The 13,963-nt window shown below is 36.5% G+C and overlaps 1 protein-coding gene across 7 annotated transcripts in view; it reads right to left on the minus strand.

Annotated features, from left to right (window-relative positions):
- Positions 1-1,986: 1,986 nt before the first annotated feature.
- The window catches only part of PALS1 (protein associated with LIN7 1, MAGUK p55 family member), a 78,982-nt gene continuing 67,005 nt past the window's right edge, over positions 1,987-13,963 (minus strand). For 4 of the 7 annotated variants that reach the window (XM_006041813.4, XM_006041815.4, XM_025295327.3 and 1 more), the window contains exons 12-15: positions 11,188-11,355; positions 10,340-10,542; positions 8,877-8,987; positions 1,987-4,999 (exon numbers count right to left, since the gene is read on the minus strand). In XM_006041813.4, coding sequence (XP_006041875.1) covers positions 4,823-4,999; positions 8,877-8,987; positions 10,340-10,542; positions 11,188-11,355 — 659 coding nt within the window. In that variant the 3' untranslated portion in view covers positions 1,987-4,822. Of the gene's footprint in view, positions 5,000-5,785; positions 8,550-8,876; positions 8,988-10,339; positions 10,543-11,187; positions 11,356-13,963 lie in introns of those variants that run through there. The other 3 variants (XM_044924822.1, XM_044924821.2, XM_025295328.3) reach the window with 3 other exon arrangements.

A 13,963-nucleotide genomic window follows, 5' to 3' on the forward strand; every position in this document is an offset into this window, starting at 1 on the left:
TCCAGGAATTCTACTGGGGTTAAGTAGCCATTCCCTTCTCCAGGGCATCTTCCCAACCCAGGGGTTGAATCCAGGTTTCCTGCATTGCAGGTGGACTCTTTACCATGAAGCCCCTGTTGGCTTTTAAATTAACCAAGTAATTTTGTGAACATTTAACACCTGCTACAAAGCAACTTAGTTGTGCCAGTTAGAACCTTGTTTATATCATCACAACAACCATAAGAGGTACATATTATTTTAATCCCATGTTTCACAGGAAATTTTGAGGCATAAGGAGCTTGAGTGGTCCTAGATTAGAAAGCTAGAAAGTGGTGAGTCCCATTTAAATCCAGGTCATCTAAGTTCAGAATTTTTATATTCTTTTTTGCCTCTCCTACATTTAAAATCTGGGGTAAAGGTAACACATAAGGCCTGTCCTGGAGAAGCTGATATTTAGGAAATCCTGCTGTTACCTACAAAATAAAATCTCAGACTCACTGTAAATTGGGAAACTAACAATCAAGTATGTAAGTCTTGAAAATAGGTTTAATGATGAACTGCCTAATATGTAATCTTCCCAATACCCTAGTGCATGCAAGTTAAATTGCTTCAGTCGTGTCCGACTCTGTGAGCCTACGGACTGTAACTTACCAGGCTGGTCTGTCTGTGGGATTCTCCAGGCAAGAATACTGGAGTGGGCTGCCAACCCTCTTCCAGGGGATTTTCCCCACCTAGGGATCAAACCCTAGTTTAAGTCTCCAGCACTGGTAGACAGGTTCTTTACCACTAGCATCACTTGCAAAGCTCCTGCTGCTGCTAAGTTGCTTCAGTCGTGTCCGACTCTGTGCGACCCCATAGACACCAGCCCACCAGGCTCTGCCGCCCCTGGGATTCTCCAGGCAAGAGTACTGGAGTGGGTTGCCACTGCCTTCTCCGTGCGAAGCCCCTAGTGAAGTATAAATACCAATCATTTCCATTTTGCAGGTGGAATGCAGAGCAAATGTATCTTGACTTTAAGAGCCTTGAATCTTAAGTGGTATGTATGCTCTGTGGGAGGCAGAAATTAGTGGAAAAGTTGATGCAGAGAGCCAATTTTAGTGGTTTCATTTAGGTTAAACATATTAACTTTAAAGCACTGAGCTAGAGAAGTACCCTCGGTTTTTCCTGTGGCTTCATCAACCTTTGTTACTTACTGGCCTTGGCTAACCTCCCTTACAAAAGTACAGATGATTTTATGGTTTAGCATATTTTTAAAAAATATTTTTTCTATGTGGACCATCTTTCTTAAATCTTTTATTGAATTTGTTGCAATATTGCTTCTGTTTTATGTTTTGGTTTTTTGGCCAGCAGGCATGTGGGATGTTCGCTCCCAACCAGGGATTGAACCTACACACTTCCTGCACTGAAACGTGCAGTCTTCACTGCTGGACCACCAGGGAGTCCCACTTCAGCATACTGACAGTAGTGGACAGATGGTTTGTTGTGTAGGGTTGGGTGATCTGAGCTGTTGGGAAAGGGAGGCAGGCGATCAGGACTAGGAATGGAAAGTGGGGCTGGGGTAGCAAGGTGTGTATGTGTGACACTTTTTGGTATATGACTGGCCTCCTTTGGGAGATACAGAATAGGTATAGGAAAGGAGGAAGGCTAAAGATTTGAGAAATGAGTATTTGTCAACAACTCATCCTACCCTCAGTGTTCTCAAGTCCATGGTTGCATGTAGTGGAATTTGCCTGTCTTACATATCTTCTTCCCCAGAAAACTTTTAGAGCTTCCAGCTTTAAGTTGTCTATCTTTAATATAGTTTAAATAAACAATTAAGGAAACAGAACCTACATTTGTGCCAATAGGGGGCACTCTTCCACTGTGAAAAATAAAACCTATTTTGTGTTTTACCCAGAGGTTCCAATGGACTTGCTAGCAAAACCTGAAGACAGGTGGGTTGTTTTAGTTGTGTTGAAACCTTGAATGGCAGAGGATATAAGCATACAAGAGAAAGTAGTCAGTGGCTTTTAAAATTTGAAACATAATTTTACTTTTTTATTTTTACATTATGTTGTGCAGTATTACATCTCAAAATAACAGAGTGCAGATAAAGGCAAGGTAAAGTAGAAAGGAAGATTAATAACAGGTGTCAAAAAAGTTACCTTTATTAAGGCTAAATCCCTGGTTTATATTTTCCACACACATTCACAAAATTACATTCAAATTATTCCTTAGGCCATGAGAAAAGGAAAAAAAAAATCCAGATATTAGGTTTTCATAGAAAGCAAATCTGGATTAATCTAAAAACTATTCTCCTTTCTATTTGTTCTGACTTAAGAAAATTTAGTAAAGGAAGGTTATTTTCTTGTTTGAACTAATGTGCATTTCATTAGCTATTGGTATGGTTCCTATTAAGTGGTTAAGACCTCCCCGACACTGGGGTCTCCAATCAGAAGCACAGCAGGCCAGGAAATAGAATTGGCCAGAGTGGTATACAGCACAGTTAGGTAAGGAGCAAGGTTTTTTCTATTTTCTTTCAAAGAAGTCAGCAACAACTCAGTTTTCACTTTGGAGGGGCTGGGATGAGTACCAGCACATCCATATCACTGGGACTGAAGAAAGTGTGGGACATAAACATTTCCTCTATCACTGCTGATGAGGAAGGAGAGAATTACATAAGATTTCACTGACCCCTAAAATACCTCATCACCTTAGACTTCTAAGAGTGCACTATGGCATGGCACGTGCCTCGGCAGGGTCCTTGAATCTGCTTGTTAAAGCCATGCCCGAGTCCACAGCGCGTGGCCCTTGTGTGGCCCGTGGTCTGCAGGCTAACTAGGAGACTAGCATGGTAGCCACTTACTGACACCACCTAAAATCTCAATTCTAACCTGACTGAAACTACAAACATTTTAGGCCTTAGGGTTGAAAACAGTTGTCAGATATGCTAAGCAGCTCACAAAATTCCACAGACTACCTTTCATTCCTAAGGAGAAAGTAAATTGGGAAAGTGAAAAGATTTAATACAGTCCTTTGTTTTCATTGCTGAAAATCACTGTGACCTTTGCATTTTCCTGCCATAAACTGGAGTGTTTCAGACCTGAAGAGACAGTATGTATGGCATTCCTTCCCTCAACCCAGGAATGTTACTTTCTTCTAAGGAACATTATTTCTGCATAAGACATACTCTACAGCCAACTCTGAGGCCACACAAAGTTGAACAGAAAAAGGCTACATATAAACAGTCTACATTTGTTCAAATAGTATTATGCAAAAGAGAAAAACTCAAATACATACATGACACCAAGACAAACTACTCATTAAAAACAGTTGCTTATGTTAATAAGTGACAATTCAATATTATTCCAGTGTTTAGCTTTGGAAACAGAATTGTTGTAGCTGTAGTCATCATAAAAATAAAATCAAGACATTCACATTTGAGGTTGTTTGTCACACACCACACCATCCCCTAAACCTGGAAGAGACTACAAATTAACTTTCCATGCCAATTACAGAAGTTGACTTTTAAAGCTTCAAGCTATAGAGACAGTATGAAAATCCCATTAGCTTAAATGTTTTATGATTTAGCTTGTTGCATTCTGGTCATAAGAGGCAGACTTTTTTTAGGATAAAAACCTATTTCTATATGCTTAACTTTTCCCCTGCAGTGTTCTTTTCCTAAAATGTTCAAATGACTTTCAGGTCATCTTTTCCTTGTGATCTCAAAGTCAACTGTCATGTCATTTCTCTCATATAATTTTATTCCAATGTTGAACAAGTGTAATTAATGACCATTTGTCAATCTATTAAATATTAGTATACAGTACAGCAGCTATATTGATCACAGAATTCCAGTTTATTACCTACATATATAACAGTCATCAAATTATACTGTGTTCATATATAAAATGCAAAAACCGTCAAATGTGCTCTGTCCTCTCATGTATGTAAAAACCTGCATCTTGAGGAAGAAACTTTTAATAATCAACACAGTTTATATGAATATCTGCCATTCATAAAAATATAACTTATACATTCTATTGTACTATGCAGATCAGGAAAAGGAAGTTACCAAATCAGTTGTGACAATTTAAGATAAAAATTCAAAGACTCATTATACCTTTAAAAAGATCAGCATATGTTGTCTATGTTTTAGATCAGAGTCTGCAGTGAAGTCTGATCCACAAAGTTTGAGCTAAAAAATTGGTGCTTCTAATGGAATGTTTTTCAGAATTAAAAGACATATAAATGAATTCAAGGCTAACAGAGTAGCTCCAGACCAAAGTGGCTCCATTTTTTAAGAAAGTAAAGTCGTTCTGATGACTAAGCCAGTCTTCTAACCAAATCCTGTCGTCTTGCCCAGTGCACGGCACAGTTCCCCCTCCCTCCCATATTCTCATGAAATCATTTAAATTAACTGTTAAATAACATCTATTTACTGCAGTGTGAAACACGGACCATTGTGTATATATACACGTTTTTGTGGAAATATGACTAGGCAGAAAAGATTTGGTTAGATGAAAACAGAATTAAAAGGCTTTTACCATGTATAAACCAGAACGGCTCTGTTGAAAACTTCCATTTAAAATCCCCATCTGAGGCAAGAACCTCTAAAGCCAGGTACAGAGAGACAATAAAGATATTTCTATTTGTTCTGACTTAAGAAAATTTAGTAATTTGTTAACAGCAGTTAACAAATTGCTTAAGGGGATTTTCTTTTCACTAATTCAAGATCTAAGAACATGCCTACAGTTTACACTGCCTGCCACCTTCTCAGAGACGTGCTCAAGTATCAGGGCTATCTTCCTATGGGCAGTCTGCCAGGTCAAGTCCAGTCCTGCTACAGAATGAATGTTTTCCTTCACCTCAGCCAAGTGGATGGCACCCACTGAGGTTCAGTATCAAGTTTGTTAATCAACCTAAGCAGTTCCTGATAGGCTTTATCAAGATCTGAGTTCACAATTGCTGTGTCAAAGTAGTGGCCATTGTTCTGCTCCATCTCTCTAGTCTTCTCAATGATTTCTCTCAACTCTTCAGGCTGCAAAGAAAAGATGAAAAACTATGAGGTAAATCACCCCAACTTCACAATGAGTCAGAGATGGGTGAAAAACAAGATGGGTGAAAAAAAAGCCTTAACATACTGCTTTCCTTCTGTCTCTCAAAATACTCAACTTCAGAGCTCCTCCCAAACCCTGTCATGGCCACAGAGATTCCCTTTGCTTTGGCCTCTTCAGCACGCTCACTGCAAGTCATCTGTGACTCAGTATAACGTATATAACCTAATTATGGGCTTCCCTTGTGGCTCAGCTGGTAAAGAATCCGCCTGCAATGTGGGAAACTGGGTTTGATCCCTGGGTTGGGAAGATTCCCTGGAGAAGGGAAAAGCTGCCCACTCCAGTATTCTGGCCTGGAGAATGCCATGGACTATGTAGTCCATGCAGTCGTGAAGAGTTGGACACAACTGAGTGACTTTCATTTTCTTTTCATAACCTATTTATACCGCTTTGTAGGTTTTATGTGTTTCTGTCTTATCCACAAGAGGCTTCAAGAGCACAGACTGTTAACTCTGAATTCTTTACAGACGCTCATTTTCAAACATTTAAGGTCGTCATAACCTCTTCCTAAAACGTCTTCTGTAACAGAGTGAACTTTTCTGGCAGGACCCTAAATATCACCTATTCTGGCTCTTATAAAGAGCCCCTGCCTTTTATATCTGTTGTAGAGTTTAAAAGAGTAAAACCACGAGAAAAGGATCAATAGAATGGGTATCTTTTTATGAAAACATGCTGGAAATCCAAGATTTTAATAATCTAGGTTTTTTTGGGAAATAGTTTAATACTTTAAGTTGATAGACAATTTCAATACACAAAGGAAGTCTTTAAGATGCAAAAACAAGTATCCTAAGAGAGTTTGGGAAGCCAAATAGAAGCAGGCTACTTTAATATGTAAAGGAAACAAGTGTTTTCACAGACAAGCAGATGGCAAGGTAATATGCAAAACTTATCCCGAACCCCTCTGATGATCAAACACAGGTGTCCAAGAAAGTGAAACTGCCCCCAAAGCGCCCCGTCAATGAAGAGAACTAATACCCAATGTCTCAGCTATAGAGGCCATACATCAAAAATATATTGGACCCACAAAATCAAGCAATTTATATCATTCAACCAGTCAAACTTTTATAACAGTAGGAAAACATACTAAAAATACAATAGCTCTGGCTTGTCCTGAATTGGTTTCTTGTGTGGCTCTAATTTTCATTCTGGAATGTTGTGCAGCTGGCTCTGGCACACAGAATCCTTTGTTTCCCAGCAGGAAGCTACTACACCATTGTAATTGAACACACTGTGATGTTCTGGTCACAACTTGTGTTTACCCAAAGCTCAAGGTTACTGAAAGAACATTCTAGAACTCGAAAGAGAATCTAAACTTTGTGTTACTAGATTTGAAATGTTATTAAGCTGCACATCTTACATAGATTCACATGAGTATCTAATCCTAAATTTTTCCTTATCAAACTGAAGTATTTTATCTTTTGCCAAAAATGACTTATATAATTTATTTGGTACTTTTAATTATTTTACAGTTCACGACGAAATTGAAACAAAATGATTTTGCTCATAAAATCTTTGGCCTGAAAAAATTATCTATAGGCAAAACTGACCATAATAATTCACACTATTAGTTTACCACTCTTAAGACCCCATTATAGCAAAACCAGATTCAGAATGTAACAAGATAACTGATTAAGTTGTGTATTCAGTGAAGAACACCATTACTTTCTTAGCTAACACTATTTCACAGAGTTAAAATTTAGGATCAGTTTTTACTTAAGACTTCTATTGTGTGATAAGCATTATTAATTACCAAAGGAGATAAAACATAAAAAGCAATCAGATACATCACCCTTTACCCAACAGCTGCAAAATATACATTCTTACTGGTGTGCAGCAACATGCGCCAAGACAGAACAGATACTGGGTCATAAAATAAGGCTCAACAAAATTTGAAAGACTGACATCTTACAGAATATGTTCTCTTACCACAGTGGAATTATACAACAATAAAACGTTCTAAAATCTCCAATGGGGGAAATTGGATACTTCTAAATAACCCATGGATTAAAGAAAGAAAATGACAGGAAATTAGGAAATATTTCTAACAAAATGATAATTAAAAATATATAATTTATTAGAAAAGAAGGTTTAAAAATCATGTTTTCTTCAGAAACTAGAGCAAGTGCAAATTAAAGCCAAAGTAAGTATAAAGAAAGAATAAAAATAAGGTAACTCAATGAAATGGAAAACAAACAATAAAGAAAATTAACAAAGAAAAAGGCTTCCAACTTTTTTCTAAAGTGTTTTGGTTATTCTTTAAAATTTCCACACAAATCCTAAAACAACCTTCAATTTCTACAGAAAAGCCCACTGTGGTTTTTTTCCTGACCCAATAACAGATTTCTTGAGATACAGTTTATTCACAATTCACCCATTTAATGGTGAACTGCAACCAATTCAATGGTGGACTCATACAGTTCACTCACTTAAAATGTACAATTGAACAGTTTTTTGTAGTCACAGAGAAGTTGTGCAATCAATACCACAATCCATTTTAGAACATTTTCCTCACCCTCCACTCTCCATGCCCTGTTCTCCTTCCCCTAAAACCTCATAGTCATTAGCAGCCACTCCCATTTTCTCCCATCCCTCAGCCCTAGGCAAGCACTAATCTACTTTTGGTCTCCATAGATTTGCTTATTCTGGATATTCCAAATAATGGAATCATGTCAAATATGGTCTTTTGTGACTGCAAAAATGAAAATGGAGTGAAACACTACTTTAACCAGCTGGCCTACTTAGTCTATAACAAAGCAACCGAATTATGTTGAATATAAAGGATGGGAAGTCCCTGAAGTCTAAGACATTGAAAAATAAACACCATATAGGTTGAATAACAATTTTTCTAGAGTAGAAAAAGATATCCTGGGAGGGAACAAAGAAGGCTGGTGGATGTGGTCAATAGTCAAAAACCAAAGAAAAGGAGAGGTGTGATGTTGTGACTTCTGAGGAGATTTGAGGGAGGAGTAGTAGTATGTATTTTTATGGAGAAGGAAAAGGCAAATGAAATGAGCTCTAAGCGATTCCTTTAAAAATAGAACCATTTAGGAAATCTGCAAAGAACAAGGAAGAGTATTTGCTACTGTGATATAGCATGTCACTTGATGGTTTTCATATAATGTGTTTAAAATGTCAAATAAAATATCAATGCTTTGATTAATATATATCACTATATTATCATTTAATTTTTAGTACCATTTGGTATAATATGGACCACCTCAACCTCACTCAGCATCTAATATAAGATAATTTTAAAAAATTTTCCATTTCAGATCATATGAAAAGATCAAATGCAGAAGACAAACAGAACATAAAATTTCAATCAGAAAAAAGAGGAGAAAGGCAAGAGCACTCAACTTGGATCCTGGCATATATGGAATATCTGCAGAAAATGTGGGTAATCCCTAAGGATCTGCTGAGAATATTTGGTGGTGGAGCGGGTGTCATCTAATCCTTGTTAGAAATAACATGGATCTGTGTGAAGAAGACATGGAAGTTTTAAGAAATCAGAAATAACATTTATCTGTGTGAAGATGACGGAAGTTTTAAGAAATGTCAAAGGCTACCATACATTTGGAATAATAACAGGAACTGCATGCAGAACAAGAGGAGCCCTTGCTTTGGAGAACTGCCTAAATGCAACCAGAGGCAACTGTGGCAGTTTTGGGGAAAGTGACATGGCAGAAAGAATAATCAGTTTGAAAGCCTAAGCTGACGTGGTTTTTAAGCACTGTGACATATTAAGCCATGGGTTTTCATGTTTACTTTTAATGGAATAGTCTAACAGTATAATAACTGTACCTTTGGATTCTTGCCCTCTTTGGCCAATAATGCCCGAAGTCTTTCTTGTGAAGGGGGTGCAATGAATATAATATATGGTTTCAAGTCTGAGTTCCGTAGAGTCTTCAAGGACTGTAAAGCAAAGACAGATCTGAGAGTTTGATATTGAAACTCCAACTAAAAACCTTGATTTATCTATTTAAAAAACATAATTGTAATATATAGAACTATATGTAATTTTGTCATGTATTTTCCAAGTCTATAGATATGTTATTCTTTCATAATTTAAAAAATCAAAGAGAGAAAAACAAAAAACAACAGAAAGAAAAGATCCTACCATTCAACATAAGAATATATTGTGTACCAAAACTGAAATGAAGACTTAACATGATGATAAAATAATGATAGACAGATTATTAAAAATCCATTTTGAAGGAATTACAAATGAGCAGTCACCTTAACCATATGCCACAATCTAAATGCAAAAGGAATCAGAGAAAAACTTTACACACACATGCAAAAAAAAAAAAAAAATCCTGGAAAAATACATCCAAGAAAAAAAAAAAGCAGATTGTCTGAATTACAAGATTTTGGTTTTTCACCTTGCCTTTGCGTCCCTAAAGTGAAGCATTCCACAAAAATGGGGATTATACGGACATGTCCTTTTCTATCTAAAAACAGTAATTAAGACAATATGCTTAACTACTCTTAAGTTCTTTGGTAATTCTGTTAGCCAAAATAAAGAATTCTTAAGGAATTTAGTAAAAATAAAACCATGGATGCTTTTCTTAAATCTAATGTTTATAACTGAATAGCAAAGACTAAAATAAAGAAAACCTAATTACTATTTCAGGAAAGCCATCTTTGAGTCAATTTTTCTCATACACATCTCTTTAATAACCATTGCCTATATCTCCTGAGTTGACACACAAAGTAGATTGCACCACATTAAGGAAAGTTTTATGCTAAAGCTGTACGATCAAGAAAAAACCCCACAAAAACATGATCTTAAAAATACAAAATTTCTAAAATTATTTTTAACAGAAATCTAAAAAGCAACTGTTAGTAATTTTTGAAGGTTTTGCTTTGTATGACAGATAATGGAAAGCAATGGCTGTTTCATTAGCTACAACCAACCACTCATTACAGTACTAATACTTGAACGATGGCATTTAAAACCATAAAAATGACCTCTCACTATTCTTATTTTTCTCATATAGGAAAGGAAAATTCTTTTATAACCTTTAAAATACTAAAGTACTACAAGCACAATAGTTACTGTATTTTAAGTTTCCAAAGATACGTACATTTATATATAGGCAAGTATGTAATATATGTATTTTCCACTCTGAGGAAATTGAAAGTGATTTAGCAACCTGAGTTCATGTAGAGAATCACTGTGAAAAATCTGTATGAGAAGTTAATTAGGTCCTGTGATTCTTGGACCAAAATACAAGTTCAACACTCTAAACCAAGAGTTCTACCTGTGTACGAAGACTTAAAAGACATATTTTGCCCGAGTTGATCACTTGGCGTACAGAATCTATACTGGTTCCATACAAATTTTTCTCAAATTCACCATGCTCAATGAACTTTCCAGCTGCTATGTCTGCCTCAAACGCCTGCCGTGAAACAAAGTGGTAATCTCTACCAGCTACTTCATGGTCTCGCCGATTCCGAGTTGTATCTAGGCAAACAAAATCAGGCAAAATTACTAAGCACAGATCAGGGCAAGGGTGAGGAATAATTCTGCTAGTCAGAAAAAATTTTTTACTTTGTAATACAAATTAAAAAATAATGAATTAAGGAAATGTTAGACCCCCGTGTTTTAACATTGACTGGTTTTATTTCTAGATTGAGAAATAAAACTGTGGTGTTAGTATCTTAGTAACAGTTACATTTAGTATGTTTTATACTCACACTCTAAATTACTTCATTTTGCATTTAATTTAAAACATTATCACTCAATTCTTCCATAAGATCAGGTACTATACAATGTTTAAACAGAAAGTCTATGCTCAGAGATTAGGTCTAAAGTTCTGTCTTCTGCATCAGTTAAAAAAACCAGGAGCTGATTCCATACTGAACAGTGGACTATAAGAAGCCAAAATTGAAATTCATTTATAGAAAGTAATTAGTACCATACTCTCAGAAAAATGGTACTCAAGAATGACTATCTTTAGTAGAAAATTCTCAAAAGATATGGTAAAAACAAAGTTCCTATTTCTTGGACATCACTGTTGGAGGAAATGGGTGAAAACTTTCCCTACACAGTTAGGTTCTGCAGAGGTACGCTGAAATGCACAGGAAAACGGAATGCATCCAAACTTACGGGGAACTGCAGATGCAAAGCGGTCTTTCTCTTTGTTCATGAGCCTCTGACGCAATTCATTCTGGCCACAGTTTTGTGGACCAATCAAAATGATAGGTCTTTTCCTATTTGCTGGCTGATGATAAAGTGACATTTCCTCATAAGTTAAGATCTCTTCATTGTCATAATCTTTGAAAAAAGGAAAAATTAAGCCCTTCAGACAGAATTACTGATGTATAATAAAGATATATTTATATATAAACATATTTATATAAATATATAAAGGTATATTTATATATACTCATAATTCTTCCAAAAAATTGGAAAACAGCACAAGTTATCATGGTTAAAAACACAACTTTTGAGATCAAGAAAGTAATAACTGGGTAGCATTACGTCATAAGTATTTTCTCATGTCATTATATCCTTGGCAGGATATTATGAAAATAAATAGTATATTACTCCTTCTAGAAATGATTACTGCTTTTCTTGTTTCACACTGTTTGAATGTTTACTGCAATATAACTGTACTGGTTCATATAAAATAGCTAGTTTGCAGACAATATTTTGACAGAGTGAGGCACTAAGGTATAAACTAATGAGAATAATAGCTGTCATTTTTATAAAACGGGGGATACCAATACTTTAATTTGAGGGTTAGTTTAAGGAGCAGAAAATGTGTATGCTGAAAACAATACCTGGCACAGATAAACATTTACAAACAGTGCTGCGCCTAGTGTTAACAGAGAACGCTGGAATACTTTTCTTTGATTATATAACTTGAAAACACAGCATACCAACATATGCTATCCAACTTCCTACGTTTATGTTTACCTTATTCTGTAATACTAATACTAACCTGTGATCATGATTCAAGAAGAGGTATAAATTATAACTGGTATACTAACATTCCTAAAGCTGTAATCCAGATGAAATCAAGAGTTGTCATGTGGTAAGAACAAAGGCAGACAACTAGTGACCTGTCATCTTCTCTCTCTCATTACTTCACCTGACTAGGTAAGAGCATTAGATGTGTAGTCAGACTGTCAGCTGTAAGTTCCCAGGGAGAGGGGACCATCTTAAGCTTGTCAGTGATCAACACAGAGCAGGAACTCAAACTTTACCTGTTTAAATTTACTTGTTTACAACTCAACCATGTATTAGCTGCTGCTGCTAAGTCACTTCAGTTGTGTCCGACTCTGTGCGACCCCATAGGAGGCAGCCCACCAGGCTCCCCCGTCCCTGGGATTCTCCAGGCAAGAACACTCGAGTGGGTTGCCACTTCCTTCTCCAATGCATGAAAGTGAAAAGTGACAGTGAAGTCGCTCAGTTGTGTCCAACTCTTTGCAACCCCATGGACTGCAGCCTACCAGGCTCCTCCGCCCATGGGATTCTCCAGGCAAGAGTACTGGAGTGGGGTGCCATTGCCTTCTCCTGTATTAGCTGTAAGAACTTAGGTGACTTTCATATCTGAATTTGAACTTACTAATCTGTAACCTCAAGGAATTTATTTTGAGAACTAAATGGATGAAAGCTATTTCCCCTTGAATGGAACAGTCATTATAAATGATAATTATCATTAATAAAAACATTAATTATAATAACAAATTAAGAGCAGAAATGTAAATGTGAAGCATTTCCTTCTCAAAACGCTTTTCCCTCTGAAAAACTAAGTTCCTTCTGCTAACATGTACAATCAGACTGTGGAAATATTTTGATTCACAGACTTAGATTTGCAAATTTCCTACAGTAAAATAGCTTTTAGAGCTGAACCAGTTAACTCCAGTGTGTTTCAAAGGATAAAGAAACAGAGATATTAATCACTTACTGAAGTATAGAGAAAAGAACTATAAATCCAATAAATATTCTTAGTTATATAATCTATCAATTAGCATTAAGGATGTTTAATTTGAAAAAAAAATTTATTATAGTAGGTAGAATCTCAGGTTTAGTTTGTATCAAAATTTTCAATAATCACTACAGATGGTGACTGCAGCCAAGAAATTACAAGACGCTTACTCCTTGGAAGGAAAGTTATGATCAACCTAGATAGCATATTCAAAAGCAGAGACATTACTTTGCCAACAAAGGTCCGTCTAGTCAAGGCTATGGTTTTTCCAGTGGTCATGTATGGATCTGAGGGTTGGACTGTGAAGAAATCTGAGCGTCGAAGAATTGATGCTTTTGAACTGTGGTGTTGGAGAAGACTCTTGCGAGTCCCTTGGACTACAAGGAGATCCAACCAGTCCATTCTGAAGGAGATCAGCCCTGGGATTTCTTTGGAAGGAATGATGCTAAAGCTGAAACTCCAGTACTTTGGCCACCTCATGCAAAGAGTTGACTCACTGGAAAAGACTCTGATGCTGGGAGGGACTGGGGGCAAGAGGAGAAGGGGACGACAGAGGATGAGATGGCTGGATGGCATCCCTGACTTGATGGACATGAGTCTCAGTGAACTCTGGGAGTTGGTGATGGACAGGGAGGCCTGGCATGCTGCGATTCATGGGGTCGCAAAGAGTTGGACACGAGTGAGTGACTAATCTGATCTGATAACGTTTTCATTAGTTTCATTTATGCTGCCAAAAATTTTTAAGGTATTGAGAGAATAAAAATAAGCCTTATAAACTGTGTAGGAAGTTACAGAGTTCCTTTGCTTTATTATTTGGCTTGTTTCTAATGTGAATTAAAGAAGGGGTAGCAAATTCTAAAGCCCATAAAGACCAATCAAGAAGGTAATGAAAGCAATGTATCAAGTTGGGTTTATAAAAAATTGGATGTGGTGGAGACTGCTGAACTA

Source organism: Bubalus bubalis, chromosome 11 (assembly GCF_019923935.1).
Source record: "Bubalus bubalis isolate 160015118507 breed Murrah chromosome 11, NDDB_SH_1, whole genome shotgun sequence".
NCBI lineage: Eukaryota > Metazoa > Chordata > Mammalia > Artiodactyla > Bovidae > Bubalus > Bubalus bubalis.